The sequence below is a fragment of the Lipotes vexillifer genome, unplaced genomic scaffold (genome assembly GCF_000442215.2).
Source record: "Lipotes vexillifer unplaced genomic scaffold, Lipotes_vexillifer_v1.1 scaffold414, whole genome shotgun sequence".
NCBI lineage: Eukaryota > Metazoa > Chordata > Mammalia > Artiodactyla > Lipotidae > Lipotes > Lipotes vexillifer.
Genome location: NW_006782864.1, coordinates 1,337,606 through 1,356,507, shown reverse-complemented (window position 1 = coordinate 1,356,507; position 18,902 = coordinate 1,337,606). Strand labels below are relative to the sequence as shown.

Genomic DNA, 18,902 nt, shown 5'->3' with positions numbered 1-18,902 from the left:
AATAAAGTTGAGTGTTAACAGTCCTTAATGTCCTGAGGGTCATGTTACTAGGACTAGCGGTGATGCCGTGCACACACGCCCCAGTGGAAGCAGGAAGAAAGAAACCAGTTCATGGGGATCTCACTGCTTCTGCACTTTCCGACCAGCAGACCTGAAGCCATATGTCATTTTGAAGGTTGTGAGAACAAAGGTCCAGAGCCATCAAATTATGTCCGGCCTAGCGTGTGAAAGACAAAACCATCCAAACTGCTGGCGTCTATTCTAGTGCTTTCCTCTTCCTCTCGATCTTCCTGGGTTGATTAATTAGGGCGTGAAACAGGGCTCTGAGGTCGCAGTCATCCTAATTGTAGTGGAGATTTCCCGGAGTCTCCTGTGAAGTGTAGACTAGGGTACTTCTACGTCTGTCCTGGTTTCCTTCTCTAGGTCCCTCGTGGCCTGGGGGAGACTAACACTTCTTTCTGTTTTCTAACCACAGTGTTGTTGAGTGTTTATTACTACCCCATCCTATCTGTTTCAGTCGTTCACATCTCTTCCTTTGGTCGGGCTGTTTCCCTAACCTTGTGGTGTGACCGGGTACATTTTATAACATTTGTACTTTCCTCTATGGCCAGTAGGTGGTGACTCAGTGCCAGCAATGACATTAATTTTTGTAATTGTTAGAATTTTTAAAAGGGAATTGAATTCGAAAAGCTTAAACTTTTCCCCAAGATCCCAAGTACTGGGGACTTTGTGGGTCTTTGGCTTTCAGAGTTAAATGTGGAACCAAAGTTTATGACACTCTTTTGACAAGCTGACTTAAGATTGGGGCTCCAGGGGGGTCGGAGTTTCAATCATTGAGTTCCTCTAGGCCTTTACCCATTAAAACAATTTGCACAATTATCTGAGAATCTTTTTTGTTCTTTGGGTCTATTAGCATCTATCTGTTTTATCAATATTAACCAGCTGGGGATAGTAAAGAAATGCTACTTAATTTCCCCTTATACCCATTTCCTTCCCCTGACAGTTTACCCTGACTTTTCTCACCCACACCGGTTAATGATGTGTTGTGCTTTGAGTGTGTTTTAGCCTCATCCACATGAATCAGTCCTGCAGGGCTGGGACTCTGCCTGGAGCTCAGTCACTGGCCTCTGCTAAGCACCTGTCTTCATGCAGCCTTTGGTTTCCAGGACTTCACTCAGAGGAATGTTGGGGCCTTTTAACTTTGCATTTCCATCAAAGGAGCCCTCACTGCTTCAGTTCATTTCATTAACCCAGCTACCCAAAGAAAAGCTTGTCCTGCAAGGAGGGCGGGGGTGAAACCAGCTCAACTCTGGCCAGAGATGCTCGGGGTCTTCCTTACTGCTGTCCTCCAGCAGTGTTTTTCCGAAATGGCTAAGATGCACATCTGTCTAGGACAAAACCTGCCACTTTCACAGGGGAACTTGTAAGCCAGCAGGCTAAAGTCAGGAAATCTGTGACTTACATTCCTGTGACGCACGTTTATTGAACTGGTCCAGGGACTTGAGCACTTCAGGGAAATTGGTGTTTTCCCCCCTGAACCAAGCTCTTGGGCTTTAGAGAGTCTCTTTCCTTTGTGAGTTGAAACTACTTTTCTTCTAAGAACCTCTAAGCTGAGCAGTTCTGACAGCCTGGAGAGAGAGACAACTATGACCTCGTTTGTTCCAAGGAACAGTCGGCACTTACGCAACAGCGAGAATGGCATCATATTTATGCTTGTATCTGGGGTGTCAGTGATAACAAACACTGTCAGGCAGCAGCCAGGAGTATGGGTTGCATCTCAAGAGTAGTTAAGAAAGTCTAAGAGAGGCAGAAAGCAGCATTACTTAAGTAACATACTTGTGTGGACCGGTCTGGGAGTGAATTCTTTCTAATGAGCAGAAAAGCAAAATGGACTGGGAAAAACTGGCCCTAATACTAGCTCCTAGTCTGAACTAACAATTGGGATGTCGCTGTGTCAGCAAGGTCATGCTTAGCATCTTCTTATCCCTCATTCCTCCTTTATACTTGGGTCCCACCCGGGGAGTCTCCCTACCTAGTCTTGCTCACAGGGCTAACTTCCTCGAGCCTCGCTCCGTCCATCACTCCCCTAGCCCAAGCCTCTGTGCTTCCCTGTTGCCAACAGAAGTAAGTCCAAAGCTCGGTTTGGCATCCAAAGCGCCGTAATTAAATTCCAACCTACATTCTTCATGAACTTCACTTTGGACAAACTATAACTCAGTTCCTCCCCAGACTCCCCCTGCCTTTTTCGCCCTCCAGATCTTTAGATTTTCATGCAGTGATATTCCTTGCCTCAGGAACTATATTCAATATCCTATGACAAACCACAGTGGAAAAGAATATGAAAGAGAACGTGTGTATGTGTGTAACTGAATCCCTTTGCTGCGCAGTAGAAACTAACAACATTGTAAATCAACTCTACCTCGATAAAACAGAATTTCAAAAAAATTTTTAAAAAGAATGCCTTTCCCATCCCTCTCCACCAGCCCAAATCTTGCCCAGTTTTCGACAGGCCTACGTAATTCTATTTTGTCCTTAAGATTCTTTTTTTTAATTTTTCTTTCTTTACTTTATAACAAAAAGTGAATCAGCTGTACATATACATATAATCTGCTCCCCCTTGCGCCTCAAGCACTCAAAGATTCTTGAATCCTTCCTGCAGCTGAATTTCAGTAAAACTTTCTGTCTGCTATTTTGTGGTCCATCTCCATTCAGCCTTCTTATTTCTCTAAATCCCTATCTTCCTGTCAAACCAAGAGCTCCTTTCTTTCCCCTTTGTACCATTTACATCACCCGGCACAGGGCCTTGTATGCCGCAGCTATTCTGAATGAATGAAAGGAAATATTTCCAACGAGTCAAAGAACGTGGACACAAGTAACATGAATAAAAGCTGTCGGATACTGCATGTAACAGAACGATTCCACTCTGATTCGTAGAAAATATGTGAAAAATATATCAATTTATTATTCCAGTACAGTATCATACAGGTGTGCCAACAGAGTATAAACAAAAATGAACTGATATAAATATGCTAGAGCCTAGTTTATTAGTTATTAAAATGATACGTGTCTCCTGTCCTATGATGAAATTTATAAAGAAAAACGAATTACACTCTACACAACAGGATTCCTTCCAAGAGCTATAGCCGGAGAAAGGGAAACCCTGACACTTGATTTGAAGGCTGGATTTGAGGCACATAATCTGGCCAGCCAGCCCGTCCCTTATTAGGAGGCTCCTGCTGGGCTTCCCTGTGACTAGAAATAGACATTCTATTCCTAATAGAATATTTCTAACCCTTCTTTCCTGAAGGATCGAGTTATCTTTGCCTACTGAGACACGCTTTCACCTTTGCGGTCCCGTTTCTAAAGCTGCTAACGTGGACAGAGGAGGTGGGCTTCTGTCCCGGGGACTGGGATTCCAGGAGGGGCTGGCGTTTACCCCTCTTCCCATCTGACAGAGTATGTTTCAGACCTGAAGCCCTGAAAACTTCCAAAACGGAAAGTACCTATGGAAATCCATCCTCCCCGACTTGTGCTGCGTGAAGAAGCCCCCGCCGCAGTGCCCCCTCGGAGGTGAAGGAAGCAGGGTCTCCGTGATGCAGGCAACCGGTGCCCCTGGTCATGGTCGTGTGTTGTCCCGAACCCAGTCCAGGTAATTAGTAACCTTGGTGTACACGCCCGGAACGCCCTTCTGGCCACAGCCGAGGCCCCAGCTGATGATGCCGACCAAGATCATGTGGTTGTCCTTCATACACACCAGGGGGCCACCCGAGTCACCCTGCAGAAGGGAGAACAGGTCAGCTCTTTGCAAAAATGCAGACTCTTTGCGGGGAGGTTAGGGTGAATGCTTGTAGTGTTCCTATGTACTCTTTTTTTAAAAAAAATAAATTTATTTATTTTACTTTTATTTTGGCTGCGTTGGGTCTGTTGCTGAGCATGGACTCTCTCTAGCTGCAGCAAGCGGGGGCTACTCTTCATTGTGGTGCACGGGCCTCTCACTGCAGTAGCTTCTCTTGTGGAGCACGGGCTCTAGGTGCACAGGCTTCAATAGTTGTGGCACGTGGGCTCAGTAGTTGTGGCTCGTGGGGTCTAGAGTGCAGGCTCAGTAGTTGTGGCGCATGGGCTTAGTTGCTCCACAGCATGTGGGATCTTCCCGGACCAGGGCTTGAACCTATGTCCCCTGCATTGGCAGGCGGATTCTTAACCACTGCGCCACTAGGGAAGCCCTTCCTGTGTATTCTTCGAAGTGCCCAGTTCGGGGAGGGAAATTTTATCTCCAGTGACCTTGGGCCTTTACAGAATCAGGTTGTAGCTACAGTGGTAAAGCGGAATTGAGATCATTGCTTGTACATTTCAGGTCCCCACCCAGGCTGTAACTCCACCGCTTACTTACTAGCTGTGCAGCCCCAGGCTAACTGGGCTTCAGTATTCTTACCTGAATGATACTGAATAATAATAATCTAAAATAGAAATCATACCGCCTCCCTTGTAAGGTTATGGGAATTAATTGAGAGAAAGTTTGAAAAGCTCTGAGAACAATGTGTGGCATTTAGTAAAACTCCTGGTAATTGTTAGCTGTTGTTGTCATTGAATCGAAATGATTTCTGGTTTCGCTTTTAACTTGCTGCTGGTGAGACAGGCTGAGACCTGGGACCCTTTGCTGCAATGCTTGCACCTGGATACACCTCTGCTGGAGCAACAAAATACAAAGAAACTGTATGGGACTAAAAATAGCTGTGTGCATGCACAGTTGGGGCAAATTATAGACAAAAAGATACAAAAGACCAAAAAACTCAGTTGCCACTTCTGAAGAGCGGGGAGCAAAAGCAGGGTACTACACATGCCCCCTGCACAAAACACCACCTAAGGGGTGGACACACCACCTAAGCACACCCTCCTGCCCAACCCCTGGACCCTACCCTACCCTCTCCTCCTATAAGGGACCAGCTCTCCCGGCTTCAGCGAGCAAGCAAGCAAGGGAACCTGTTGTTTGTTCTCGCTTCCCCCTGCAGCTGCAGGGTCCCCAGTAAAGCCTTGCCTGAATTTCTTGTCAGGCCTCTGATCAATTTCCATTGATTAAGGAGGCCAAGCACCCGGTGGGTAACACTAGCTGATAGATCACGGTTTCACCTTGCAGAGAACCTTTTGTGACTGTCGAGCTAGGTGGTGGAGGTGTCTGAAGAAACCTTTCAGAGAGGGACCAGAGGCTGTCAAGGAGCAAAGCGGGGGAGATGCTGGTGTGGTCTCCGCATGAGAACTAAGCCTACAGTCCTCAGTGCAAGAGCCCGGCCCTGCTGTCTCTATCCCCTCCTCCCCAGCCTCAGTGGGGAGCCCGGCACACTGGGCACGAAAACAGCCCAACATGGACGGCTCCTTGGCTCTATTTAGGTCCTAAGTACACAGGTTGGTCTGTGTCTTACACCCAGTTATCATGAAATACAAGTACGTACTAGCTCTGATAGGGATGCTAACACAGAGACCCCCAAAGAGTATGCTTTCCCAGGGGAAAACCCTCATCTGAGGGCTGAACTTGAGTTCCTAAAACTTATCTCACAAATCATCTGTGTCCTACTTCCCAGGAAGCTGCCATTCCGACTTCCCCCTCTACACAATGGACTCCAGTTCCCCAGCACCCACAGAAGTCAAAGATGTCTTAATTTGTGTTGCTTTATCCATCACTTTGATAGTCATTTAACTGCCTGGGCTTATAGGAAATCCTGTACCAGGTTACGCGGGCCTCTCACTGCCGTGGCCTCTCCCGCTGCAGAGCACAGGCTCCGGATGCGCAGGCTCAGCGGCCATGGCTCACGGGCCCAACCGCTCCGCAGCATGTGGGATCCTTCCGGACCGGGGCACGAACCCGCATCCCCTGCATCAGCAGGCGGACTCCCAACCACTGCGCCACCAGGGAAGCCCCGAGTTTGGGTGACTTTGATCTTGCTCCAGTTGCTTTATTCTCTGAGGTCCTCATCTAGATCCCCAGCACCTCAGTGAGATGAATCACTGCTTTCCGGCTATCACTTTTTTTCTTGGTTAAGAACCTGCCGGCCAAGGAGCACTTCTGCCCTTGGAGGGGGAGGCTCAGGGGAGGAGAGAGGCTCGTGTTTACCTGGCAGGCGTCATGCAGGTTTGCTTGGTCCCCACCGCTTCGTGTGTCTCCGGCACACACCATGTTGTTGGTGACAGTCCTGTTAAACAAATACTGGGAAGTGCAGCGGCTGGATGGGTACAGCCTGACATGGGCCTCCTTCAGGCGCTCAGAATAGAATGGAGAAGCTGAAACAGAGGAGGAAGGCATCTTGTGGTTTTAGGGAAAGTTATTTATAAACCTTTTGGAAAGAGAAAGCCGAACTTTCCAATAAGAGCTAACGTTTATCAACCTTTTACACGTATTAAGTTGAATCCTATGAAATGGCCAATATTTTCTTCTTTTGACCTACAGAAACAGCAGTTTCATAGAGTTTCACCCAGGGTTTCTCAACAGTGGCATGAGTGACATTGGGGCCAGATAATGTTTTTGCGGGTGGCTGTCCCGTGCATTGTGGACATTCGGCAGCATCCTTGGCTTCTACTCACTAAAGGCTCGTATAAACCTCCATCCTGAGTTGTCACAATAACTGACATCGCCAAGTGTTTCCTGAGGGGCAAGATCACCCCAGTTGAGAACCACTGGCTTAACCTAATATCTCATTTAAACCCCATAATCTGTCCTTTTCTTGCCACTGAGTAAACGGAGGCTTGGAGCATCATGAAATAAAAATCCATGTCCGGATCACACTGCTTGCAAGGTACAGGGCAAGGATTTGAACTCAGGGCTACCCGACGGCAGAGTCCAGGCACCCCACCCTTAACTAAGCTCACTCCACTTCTTATCAGAACCTCCTTGAAACCTTAGGCTCTTAAAACCTTTGTGCTACTCAGACCCCTCTTGACCTGCACGGCCACCCTGTGAGGCTGGGAGGGCAGACGCTGGGGCCTCACTAGGCAGGAACTTGCCCTCACGGTCACGGTCACGGTGGCAGTGCCTGTCCCGAGGGTGGACACTCGTGGGACCACTTTTTCCTCCCTCTGGTCAGCACTTGTGCTCCAGTCCACCCCCAGGCGGACAGGACGGGGCCGAGATGTCCTCCCACTCACAGGCCTCGTGCTTCCCGTAGCCAGACAGCTCGCACTCTGTCCAGTCCGGCAGCTGCAGGCCGGCGTCTGGGAGGCAGACGGTGCGGACAGCGTTGCTCTCCAGGGCGCAGGTCAGTGAGTCCGATTTCAGCTGCAGCAGCGCTGGGAGGCGGGGCGAGGAAGAGAGCGAGGATTTCAGGGGAGAGGAGGGAGGGGGCGGGGCTCTGGGGGGAGGAGGTGGGATTGCACACGTGTGGGTCTGGAGTTCCCACGGCAGCAGGGAGAGCCAGACATCCTACCTATGTCATTGTTGTAAGTGTCATCATCGAATTCCTTATGGACGATGTATTTTTCTACTTCAAACGTCTGCTCCTCCTTTCCAGGGACCAGCCGGTACGTCCTACCCAGGACCACCTTGAGATGGTTGGGAGGATACCTGATGGAGAGATGACTCGAGGATGCTGTTCTCTAATGGGCCTGGCCTAAGGCCTTAGGAGGCGGGCGCGCCGGGTTCTCATTCCTACCTTTCCTGGAAGCAGTGGGCGGCCGACAGCACCCAACAGGAGCTGATCAGGACCCCCCCACACAGAAACCGCTCTCCTGAGGACCTCCTGTTCCTGACGAAGATGGCGGCCTGCCACGGGTGGGAGGTGATGTCCGCGAAGAGGCCTCCTTTGATGCGGAGCTGGGGCTGCTTGTACTGTCTCAGGCCACAGGTGACTGGGGAGGGAAAGGCAGAGCCGGGGTCAGACCTGTGGGCCTGGGCGAGGACCCTGAGCCCCATCCTGGTGTCTTGACTTGGAACCCAGCTTTCTACCCCCTGATTCACTTCTGCAGGCTGTACCGAGGGATGGAGCCATCTCCACGGCAATAAATCCACAGCCTGCATGTGGTGAGTATCCAGGACGAGCTAAGCACTGTATAGACACTATCCTTAACCCTCACAGCACTCAGCTTCAGAGAGGCTGGGACCTTTTTGCCGAGGTCACAGTGGCACCTGGATTAGAACCCCGATCTGACTCCATAGCCAGGGGTCTTTCTGCGATGCTTTGTTACCTCTACTTTTTTCCTGCAGCCACTTCCTGGCTTAAGAAATAATGAGGCACTGCCGCTTCTTCCTGGGGAATGTCTACCCCTTTGCTCTCCCATCGACTCAGCCGTACCTATCCTTCCAGGCCCACGGGACAGCCTGCCCCCTCACGAAGTTTTCCTAATACTGCCAGCCCACTGGTACTGCCCGCTGAGGAGGCGCCATGCGTGACCTTGGTCATGAGTTCGCTGGTAGTTTGTGTCTTACCTGCCCAGTTAAACTCTATGTGCCCTGAGGAACAGTCTGGCTGATCTGTGTGTTCACAGGAACCGAGTAATAACAATCGGTTCTCAGATGATTTCTAAAGTTTCATTTTTTAGCTAAGTGTGCCAACGTGCATTTCTCTTGGTCTCCGCCCCCTCTGGGTAACCCCGCCCCCCCTGTTAACTGGGTTCCGGGAGAAGGCGGGAGAGCAGCCTGGAAGACACGGGAAGCGGCAGAGGACACGGTCAGGAGTGAGGCTGGGCACGGGGAGGTGGCCACAGCTGGTCTTACCACACTGGGGCACGTCGCAATACTCCCATGTCAGCTGGCGATCCTTCAGCACGTGGCACCAAGGCTGGGCGTCCCCGTCTGGGTTCCTGGGCATAAGGAGGGAAGGTTTTCAATCACATCACAAGCCAGGGAAGAGGGGAAGGCTGCCCAGCTGGGAAGGAGGACCCTGAGCCCCGGGCTGGGCTCAGCCGCAGGACCCACCAGACGGAAATGATTGTAACTTTTTTCTTCTGTCATTAACATTACGTCTTCATCTCCAGAAGACTTAGGATGGAACAAAGGGGCCACGTGAGGACAGCACAGATGAGGACACACCCTCTAACATGGCATTTGGGTCAAGGAACTGGAGGACTTTCCTTTTCACGACAGGTGCAAATAAATAGGTTGGGCTGGGTCACATCCATGGTTCCCTCCCACCCACTGGATCTTTCATGTAACTTTCAGCATCAGACCCCTCCCATCCCGCTCCAACCCCGCCCTCTGCGCAGACGCCCCGGACCCTGTGCTGCGTGCGCACCGGCAGTGATTGTGCTTGCCCAGGCCCAGGGCCTGCGCATTGCTCTTCCAGGCAGTGTAAATCTTGCCCATCAGGATCATGGAACTCCACGGGAGGCAGGAGGCCCCAGACGTGGTGAGGCTGCGGGTGCCGCGGTATGCCAGCCCTTTCCCCTGGTAGCAGTCCCCATCTTTTTCTGGAATACAGGAAATCTCAAACTGAAACAAAGCCACTTAAATGCTAAAGCAGGCAAGTGGGGTTTGCAGCAGGGCCTAAAGCAGCGCTGCCGGCCTGGGACGCCCAAGGCAGGCAGCCCACCACCCTTTTTCTGTCCTTCAAGCCCTTTCATATGGGGTGGTAAGTGGCTTCCAGCCGGTGCCAGCCTCCATCATGGGCTGTGGCTTCCTTGATGGCTGTGTTAAGAGAGACTCTGAGGGATATTCAGGTTCGGCAGGAAAGGGTGCTGAGTTCAGCTAGCGGGGATTATTCCTGGAGCTGCTTGGAAAGCAATTAGGGGCTTCCTTGTGTATACTTGACAGGCTGCTGGAAACCTGGGTGCTTCAATGGGGGGACACGTGGGCAGAGCCAGTTTTCTCAGATATTGTCTGCTAGGGACCTGAAGGATTTGTTGGACTTGGGAAGGAAGGGAGAGTATGAACCTTCAAATGCTGCATATTTGTCCCATTTTACTCTCTTTTCTCCCCACGTGAAACTGACAAAGTATACTACCAGGCACAGATAGCACAGTGATAAGGGACCTTTAAGGTCATCGGGACCAGTGACTCCCAATTTATACCCGAGCTGGGGGGTGGGGAGGAGGCTTTAGAGTTACTCTAAAGAGTTCTTCAATTCACAGGAATATCAGCGTCACCTGTAGACTGAATGCACACAATTTCTGTAAATGTATATTTAGAACTTTAAAACACATTTTCCCTACTACTGTGATAAATAACATCATCATTTGCGAAAGCACCACTGAATTCACAGTACCTTTTTGTAACTGAGTGTTTTTTCAATCTGGGAAATTTTCTCACATTAAAAGTCTTTACAGAGGGCTTCCCTGGTGGCGCAGTGCTTGAGAGTCCGCCTGCCGATGCAGGAGACGCGGGTTCGTGCCCCGTTTCGGGAAGATCCCACATGCCGCGGAGCGGCTGGGCCCGTGAGCCATGGCCACTGAGCCTGCGCGTCCGGAGCCTGTGCTCCGCAAATGGGAGAGGCCACAACAGTGAGAGGCCCGCATAACGCAAGGAAAAAAAAAAAAAAAAGTCTTTACAGAGACAGAGAGAGATCTTGAGAAACAGGTCCATTAATCAAAGAAGAGAGAACCTCCATGCCTTCTCAAAGGGACTGGAAATCACCGATACAGCCCCATCTTCTCTGTTGATGAGGAAACAGAGGGTCAGAGCTGTGCAGAGATCAGCTCAAGGTCAAACAGCTAGTTAGATGCCAAGCTTGAGCGAGGACCTAAGCCTCTTGACTTCCTTCCCTCTGACACGGATATGATTAACTACCAGCCCAGTCCTTTGTTTCCTCGTTTGCAGAAGGACCATCGGCGCTGTCCCCCAGACCCTTTCCCCCGTGAGGCCATAGAGGCCATGGGGAGGCTGCACTTACCGTTGCCGCAGGCCGGCGTGCTGCAGAACTCGGAGATGTACTTCCCTGCCTTGAAGATGTAGCACCAGGGCTTTGAGTCTTGGTCTGGGTTTCTGAAAAATCAGCCAGGAAGGCCAGGGGAGGTGAAGAGTGAGGCCCGCCTCTCGGGCCAAGGGCTCTGCACCTCCTCCGGGGATAGAGTTACGCGTGTTTGTTGTATACAGGAGAGTCAGATCGTGTTGGGTGGAGGTATTACCTTGTAATCGTCTTTATTTGGAAATTAAGCGTGGTTAACGGAGGTGCACGTGGCTGCCACGTTGACAAGGGTTGCACCGTGATGGTGAGCTTTCTGGGCTAACTTGGCTACTGCGCCCAGTTGTTTGATCAAACGCCAACCTCGGTGGTGCTGGGAAGGGCCGGGTCAATGTGGTTCACATTTGCAGTCAGCAGACTTTAAATAAAGGAGATTCCCCTCCACAGTGTGGGTGGGCTGCATCTAATCAGTTGAAGGCACTAAGAGCAAAAGCTGAGAAGTTGTCTCAGGACTGCAGTATTGACTCGGGTCTGAGTTTCCAGCTTCGGGAGCCTGCCTACAGATTCCAGACCTACCAGCTCCCGCAATCACATGAGCCAATTCCTTAAAATAAATCTCTTTATGTATACACATCTCCTATAACTTCTCTGGAAACCCTGACAGAGTTGACGCAGGTCTTTCCCCGACTGTGGCAGCTTCTCAGCAGAGAAGATCCCGCAGGGCGGGGAAGGCGGCCCTCTCACCTGCAGTAGTTGTGATTCCCGAGGCCCAGCCTGATGGCATCAGGCCTGCGCCCACTGTAGGGCTTCATGGCCAGGCTGCTGCTGTTCCAGTTGACGCACTCGGCCCCGCTCTCCGCTGTGCTCCACGTGCCTCTGTAGGTGATGCCCCGGTCCTTGTAGCATGTGGCGCTGGCATCTGAGGGGAAACAGGACACACAACACCTCCCGTGTGAATCCTCCTTTCATTTAGTTTCCAAAGGGGGTCTCACCTCAAACCACTGAGGCAGTAGCTGCTGAGCTGCTTGGGTGACTGGGTCACCCCGCTGGCGGGGACCGCGCCAGCCTCCAGATTTGTGCCCGAGGCCCTAACCACCCTCGGATGACCCATCCCATCCCACCCCAATCCTTCCCCCATCACTGCACACTTGCTTTCCTTCCTGGGTAGGTTTGCAAGTGGGATTTCACCCTGGTGGGTCCCTGTCTCACAGCCACCCACCTATCACTCACCTATTTCACAGCGTTTCCCAATGAACCCTTCAGGGCACTGGCAGACAAACTCTGAAGAATAGAGGGCCTGCCAACATGTCCCCCTATTGAAGCACCGAGGTTTGCTGCAACCTGTCGAGTAGAAGCAAGGGAACCCCTAATTACTTTCCAAGCAGCCCAAGAATATATGAGTCAAAGTTGGAGCGTGCTGTCTACATGCACACACGATTCCGAGCACTCCACAAAAACGAACTCATTCACTCCTCACAGTCGACCACGACGTCTGAACGACTGTTCTCCCATTTTACAGATGAGCAAACTGAGGCTCACGGCCTCATGCTTTCTGCTTGGCACCTTCACCTTGACCTAGGGCAGAGCGTGCCTGCAGCCCCACATGAAGGGTAGAAAGGCCCGGGACCGTGACAGACAGGGCTGGGGCCGTGAGACTGGACTCGAGGCTCACAGCCTGGCTTGGGTGGACACGTACTGTTGACGGGCACCGAGTGGCACTGGGCCCAGCCACCGTTGCACCAGCAGTGCTCCACCCTGTTGCCCCTGAGCAGGGGCCGCAGCCAGGACTCATGTTGCAGGTATGTCATCTGTGTTTTCTCGTCTCTGCAGGTCACTGTAACGACAGACAGGCTGGCCTCTTTAGGGCCCTACTCACCCCAAACTGACGCTACCCCCACCCCAACCCCCAACCCCGGCAATCCTGCTCACTTTTGGGGTAATCCGTCCTTTATTTGTTCCTTGCTCTCAGCCAGAAGACAACAAATACCCCATATTTTGTCACCAAAGACCCCTTTCAGTTTTCAAAAACAATTTCAGATTCAATTTATTAGGGGGCAGTGCCAATATTACTTTCCATATGACTGTGTGATCTTTACATTCAATTTCCTATGAAAATCAGTTATTTTCTTGAAATATATAATAGAATATAATGGTGTATTTCTACTATTTCCTTATTTTAGTTTCAATGAAATACACTTATGAAAAACAATTAAGAAGACCCCTTTTATTGTTTTTCCTCTGATGGGCCCTTGTTTTGAAAGAGTTTATCTATCAAAACACATTTATTAGGTAATACTCTAATTTTTCATTTTAATTCATCAAAAATATGCACATGTACGCAATTGCCTACCAGAATTTTTGATCCACATTAGCATTACCACACTGAGACGATGCATTTCTGGTCCCAAACAAAGAAAATTGACATTTTAGTCTGTGCAGAAAATTTGCTACTCGCATCAGTACTTTGGTGTAATGAAAATAGTTGAAGCACTCCCATTACTACACTTTCCCTTTTTCTCTCTCTTTTTGCAACCCAGAACGCGAACTTAAAACGTCTTTAACTTGTAATGAATTGAAGCAGTGACATACGTTCATTGTCAACAATACTGCTGTTTCTTTAGAGGGCCATCGGGACCAGCGTTGGCCTGCAGGAAGCACCGTGTTATCTGACCGCGGAAGCAGTGAGAGTTAAGCTGTGACTCACTCTGGGGAAACTTCCACCTTAAATGGGTGTTGCAGAGCCTTCCAGCCCCAAAAGAGGTAGGTCATGAGGGAGGAGGGATGATCTGGGACCTGCAGCGGGGCCTGCAGCTCTTTAGATCAGAGTCAAGACAGTCGGGCCGTGAGCACGTTTTATTCTTGGGATCCTAGTGGGAATGTTCCTTGGGTTTCTAGTCTCAACTCTAGACACGGCCTCACAGAGATGGTCTTCCCACAGCACTTCCGTGAAGCAACCCAGGTTAGTCATCCCTGAGTTACCAACTGAAGGAACAGAGGCACAGAGAAGCTAGTTAACAAAGATGCTGAATGGAGTGGGAGGCGGTGGGGATCACAGCCCAGGGAAAGGCCCTGGAGGACCAGGACCGTGCAGCCTGGCGGCTGTGTGACCCTGGGCAAGTCATTCCGTCTCTCTGGGCTCTGTTCTCATCTGTGTAATATTCTAATCCATTTTCCTTTGTGCCATTGGGCTTGCAGGCTCCCAGCAGCGAGTGACTCCCAGGCATCCTGACCCCTTGAGGACCTGTTCCTGTCCCCTCAGAGTCTGTGTGAGTGGCGAGACAGGACAAAAGCATCTTAGCAGAGTCTCACCTTCATGGATTTTGAGTAAGCAGGTCATGTGGAAAAAAATCCCCGCTGGAGCCTAAAGCACCCTGACCCTGACCCTGACCTTGAGCCTGACTTGCCTCCACCCCAGTGACATCTCACCTCCACCTCTGTGCGATCTGGCTCCTCTCCTGAGTCGCCTGTGGATTTCCTGCAAAGAAACCAGGGGCGGAGGAAGGGTTAGCACATGCTGGGTGTCTTAGGAATAACAGTGGTTAAACCAGAAGACCACCATCAACCCACCAATCAGAGGCCACCTGCCCAGAGTATCCCCCTCAGATAATGGGCCCAGGTGGAATGTCCAACACCTGCCTTCCTGTCTAATTCTTTCCCCCCTTCTAGACTAGTCCTGTCCAAAAGGACTTTCTGAATGATGGAAATGTTTAACGTCCAGGCCGTGCGATGCAGTAGCCACTGGTCACATGTGACGACTGAGCACTTCAAATGTGGTGTGACTGAAGTGAATTTTAAATTTTATTTAACTTTAATTAATTTTGAATTAAAATAGGCACATGTGGGTTAGTGGGGTTGCATGCACCACACCGGCCCCCGCAATCCCACCTCCTCCAAATAGCTGCCCCAACTCTCCCTTCTCTAAAATCCTGCTGTGAGGGCATCGCTCACGTGGCCTGAACGATGCCCTGAGCTGCCAGGCATCTGCAGAGAGCACGTGTGTTGTGTAGCTTCCATCCCAAGTAGATAGTACACAGTACACGGGCAGCTCGCCTGCTTCCATGGCTCACAGCGCCTGTACTGTCTTTTATAAATACTTTATGGATTCATTCAGACACATCCTTTAAAAACAGCCCCAAAGGGCTTCCCTGGTGGCGCAGTGGTTGAGAGTCCGCCTGCCGATGCAGGGGACACGGGTTCATGCCCCGGTCCAGGGGGATCCCACATGCCGCGGAGCGGCTGGGCCCGTGAGCCGTGGCCGCTGAGCCTGCGCATCCGGAGCCTGTGCTCCGCAATGGGAGAGGCCACAACAGTGAAAGGCCCGTGTACCCTCATAGAATATTAGAAATACAAAGGGTTCCCAGTTCAAGATGGCTGTCTGTCTACATATTTGTCTCTTCTCCCTTCCAAAATGTTACTAAATGATAAAAAAGGATTTTTTTCTTTTTCTAATGAAGCCAACAAGAGGGGAGCTGTCCATGCATGAGAGATTTCAGCGGATTTCTGGGAAACAAAATTAGGTGGAGCAATGGTGACTGAAGAATTAGGATGAGAAAATCTAGGTTCCCAGTGATGATGGAAAGGGGGTTATAGGAACAGCGAACAGGGAGAGATTGGCCTTAAAGAACCCTGGAGAGCCAGGGCCCTGGAAATGCAGGCATATGGAAATGAAAGAGTAGAAATGAAAAGGATGAAAATGAAAGCTGAAAATGGGAAGGCTGATGAAACTCTACATATTTCCTGTCAGGTCCTTCACTTCTTCACCCCACTTTGAAATAGACTATCCATCAGGGAAGCATCTTTCTATCAGTTAGAAAATCAGAGGATTTTTTTTTGGAAAGAAAAAAAAAAAAAAAAAAAACAGCCCCAAAGAAGGCATCGAGAGGCAGTGTTTACTCAAGTCAGAACGAGTGCCTAGGGTTCCGCTGGAAGCCTGGATCCCGAGCATCGTCCACCAAGGGGAGTGTGTCCAGGTGTGTGCCAGCACAGACAAGAGGGCACACCCACCTGGCTGGGTGAACTGAAGACAGCTCCACAGAGCAGCAGCACACACAAGAGCTCTCTCTTCACTGCGTTCATCGTTTCCTCAGTGTCCCTTAAATTCTGGAAGAAGAGGGGAAGAAACCTTAACCGTGTGATGTGACAGGACCAAGAGGAGAGCGAAGGGCAGGAGTCTGCCGGTCCCCCAGCATCGGCGCCCACGGCAGGAGAGGCCACGGCAAGTGTCTGAAGGATGGTGTCTCCTTACCGTATACCTTTTTTATTGTGGTAAAATACACATAACAAAATTTACCATTTTAACCATTTCTGAGTGTAAGTTCAGCGGCATTAAGTTCCTTCACATTGTTTTGCAGCCGTCACCACCGTCCACCTCCAAACTTTCATCTTCCCAAACTGAAGCTCTGTACCGGGGAAACCCGAACTCCCCATTCCCCTGGCAACCACCATCCTACTTACTATTTCTATGAATCTGACTATTCCAGGTACCTCATATAAATGGGCTTATATGGTGTTTGTCCTTTTGGGTCTGACTTATTTCACTGGGCATAATGCTCCCAAGGTCCATCCATATCATAGCATGGGTCAGAATTTCCTTCCTTTTTAAGGCTGGATAATATGCCACCATCTGCATGGACCACATCTTGTTTATCCATCCATCTGATGATGGACATGGCTTGCTGGAAGATGATTTTGCCCAAACATTTCTGTGGGCTGAAGGCTGAGACCACCTCTGGCACTTCTTGGCAGCCTGGGACCTCAGGGTGCTGGTTTGGTTTCCCTGGAAGTGAGTTGCTGCCCTGGGGTTGAGTAGATGGACCCAGTTGCTGCCCTGGGGTTGACTAATGTCTCATCTCTGACTCTTTTAGAGGAAACCGTAGGAATTTTGTTGTTGGCACATCTCAGAGCCAGCCTGCCTCAGATGGCCTGAGCTCTTCCACTTAGAGCGTCCACACCTCCTTGTCCAACAAAGGAAAATCTCCCGCCCCCAACTCCCCCCGAGCCCCCCGGCTCCATCGGGAAACCAGCCTCTTTTTTATAGACGGGGCCTGAGAAGTGCAGATTTGCAGAAAGGAGGGGAGACATCTGGTTTGGTCATCAGACTCAGATCTTCCTGGACCCACATCCTAGGTTCCGTGTGCCTTGCCCTGGTGCTCTCGCCCTCAGCAGCCCGAAGTGGGTTAGTCGGTTGGGGTGTTATTTTGTGGTCTGGCAGCTCCACTCACTCCTTCGTCCGCAAGAATTAAATCAGGGCTTTTCTTCCCTTGACTCACTTCCCCTCAGTCACAACAACTCTGGTCCCATCCCTCCCCCTAATCCCAAGCATCCGAAGGGTCCCTCGGATTCAGAGACGTGCGGGACTTTGACCCTGGCGCTGGCTCGGGCTCCTTTCCTGTTGGAGGTGCTGTCCCCTGAACCACAAGCTCCCTTCAGAGCGAGGATGAAAACAGAGGGAGATGGTGGGAGATGCTCTGTGCCCCAGTGACCTTCCAGGGCCGCTGGTGACAGGCAGAGGAGGGCACGGAGCTGTCAGGGGGCGGGGAGGGGGCCGGACAGTCTGGGCAGAGAGTTTCCTCGGGCTCAGAGGGCGTCCTGGCAGCCAGCACACCCCTCCCCTACTGCGAAGGAAACAGAAGAAAGCCAGGATCCGGGTCTTTGTTCCAATCCGGCTGCCCAGGGCCCCTTCCCGGGCAGGGCAGGGCGGTGTGCGCTTCTTGGGGGCCCCTTTCTCCCTCATTGCAGGAAGCTTGCTGCGACACACTGGTTCCAGGCAGTTTCAGAAGGAAGAACTACGGGGTCAAGGGCATCCGAACAGGAGCCCGTGGGGGAGTCTTCTGATCACAGGCAATCATTCCAGAATTTCTTGCTCAGTGTTCCTCGAACTTCCCCTTTGTCAAAATTTCCCCAAATTTCTCTTCAATTCCCCTTCTTCATTTTAGCCCAGTACTTATAACCTCTTAAAACAGGTCTCCTTAAACACATTCCCCCTCTCTCTTCCTGCTGTTAATCATTCTTCACGTTTATAGGTTGTCCCAGCTGCATTATCTCAGCCAAGCCTCGGCGATGGGAGAGCTCTGCCCTCTCAGGACTTTACGAGCAAATTCTGAATCAAACAATGAACATCTCGCCTGCCAACCAGCCAGGGCTTCCAGCAAGCTCATTCCCCTCACACACGGTGGATGCCCGTCAAGTTACTGTGTAATTTCAAGAGCTCAACGTCATCCTAAGTGGAGCACAAATCTAGATGCTGGAAAATTGCAAAGTGCCAAGTGGAGCATTAAGACATTTGCATTCCCTGGACAAATGGGGGAAGGGGAGCCAGGTGGCGGGAGGGATGCACTGAGGGCTGAGTGTAAAGGCTCCAGCAGCTGCATGGCCTCAGGCCCTTTTGCAGCTAAAGAATCAGCAGAAGGAGTGTATTTTTGTCTTCTGCTCTGGGACAGTTGGAGCCTGTCTCTCTTCTATCAGTCCTTATCAGTCCTCTGCTTCGTTTGGCCTTGCTGAGCCTGGAGCTGATCCAGTGCCTAAGAGCCTCACACAAACCACATGATGGCTCCATCCTCACTGCACAAAGGGGATGGAAGCAGCTGGACGGGCCAAGTGGGGTGAGAGGATGACAAAGAAATGAGTCATCCTGACTGCAGACAAGCAGTGCCTTCCCAAGACAAGGGAGTGAGCGGGAAGGAGGAAAACTGTGTCCTGGTTTTGCCTTTGTAGAGATGGCAGGGGGTGTGGAGGTCTGGGGGCAGCACCTGGACAAAGAACAAGTGACCCCAGAAAAGCAGACCGGACCCAGGACCCCGGGGTCCACGCCAGGGCGGACCTCAGCCCTGGACCGCAAGCTCCCACCAAAGGGAGAGGCGCCGGTTGCCCATGTGAGGCCAGTAGGAGTGGGGGATTTGAGGAATAAGCATAAGAAATCCTTTGGAGGTTCATTTTATAAATACAAGACTTGTAATTGTTTTCTGTGCTCCTTTCCTTTTGCTGTATTTAATAGTTTCCCAGAATCAAAGAACTAAAAAAGCAAGGAAGCAAGAGAAGGGAAGGAAAGAAGAAGGAAGGAAGGAAGGAAGGAAGGAGGGAGGG

The 18,902-nt window shown here is 50.7% G+C and overlaps 1 protein-coding gene across 2 annotated transcripts; it reads right to left on the bottom strand.

Moving 5' to 3' along the window:
- Positions 1–3,616: 3,616 nt before the first annotated feature.
- On the bottom strand, positions 3,617–15,896 carry PLAT (plasminogen activator, tissue type). 2 transcript variants are annotated; one of them, XM_007455472.1, is made up of 14 exons: positions 15,825–15,896; positions 14,253–14,295; positions 12,517–12,654; positions 12,051–12,161; positions 11,565–11,739; positions 10,809–10,900; positions 10,673–10,675; positions 9,216–9,384; positions 8,699–8,784; positions 7,638–7,833; positions 7,413–7,549; positions 7,135–7,275; positions 6,107–6,273; positions 3,617–3,775 (listed from the first exon to the last, which is right to left on the bottom strand). In XM_007455472.1, the coding sequence occupies exons 1-14, from the start codon at positions 15,894–15,896 to the stop codon at positions 3,617–3,619; spliced, it is 1,689 nt and encodes a 562-aa protein (XP_007455534.1). The 2 variants fall into 2 exon arrangements, with proteins under 2 accessions (XP_007455534.1, XP_007455535.1); XM_007455473.1 differs by lacking the exon at positions 12,517–12,654.
- Between the last annotated feature and the right edge of the window lie 3,006 nt (positions 15,897–18,902).

What these genes read in the sequence shown, in the direction of transcription:
- PLAT (XM_007455472.1), bottom strand. Translation starts at nt 15,896, where the DNA reads ATGAACGCAGTGAAGAGAGAGCTCTTGTGTGTGCTGCTGCTCTGTGGA. An exon ending in TCTTCAGTTCACCCAGCCAG is followed by an intron (nt 14,296 to 15,824) that starts GTGGGTGTGCCC and finishes GTTTCTTTGCAG; the next exon opens with GAAATCCACAGGCGACTCAG. An exon ending in GCCCACTGCTTCCAGGAAAG is followed by an intron (nt 7,550 to 7,637) that starts GTAGGAATGAGA and finishes TCTCTCCATCAG; the next exon opens with GTATCCTCCCAACCATCTCA.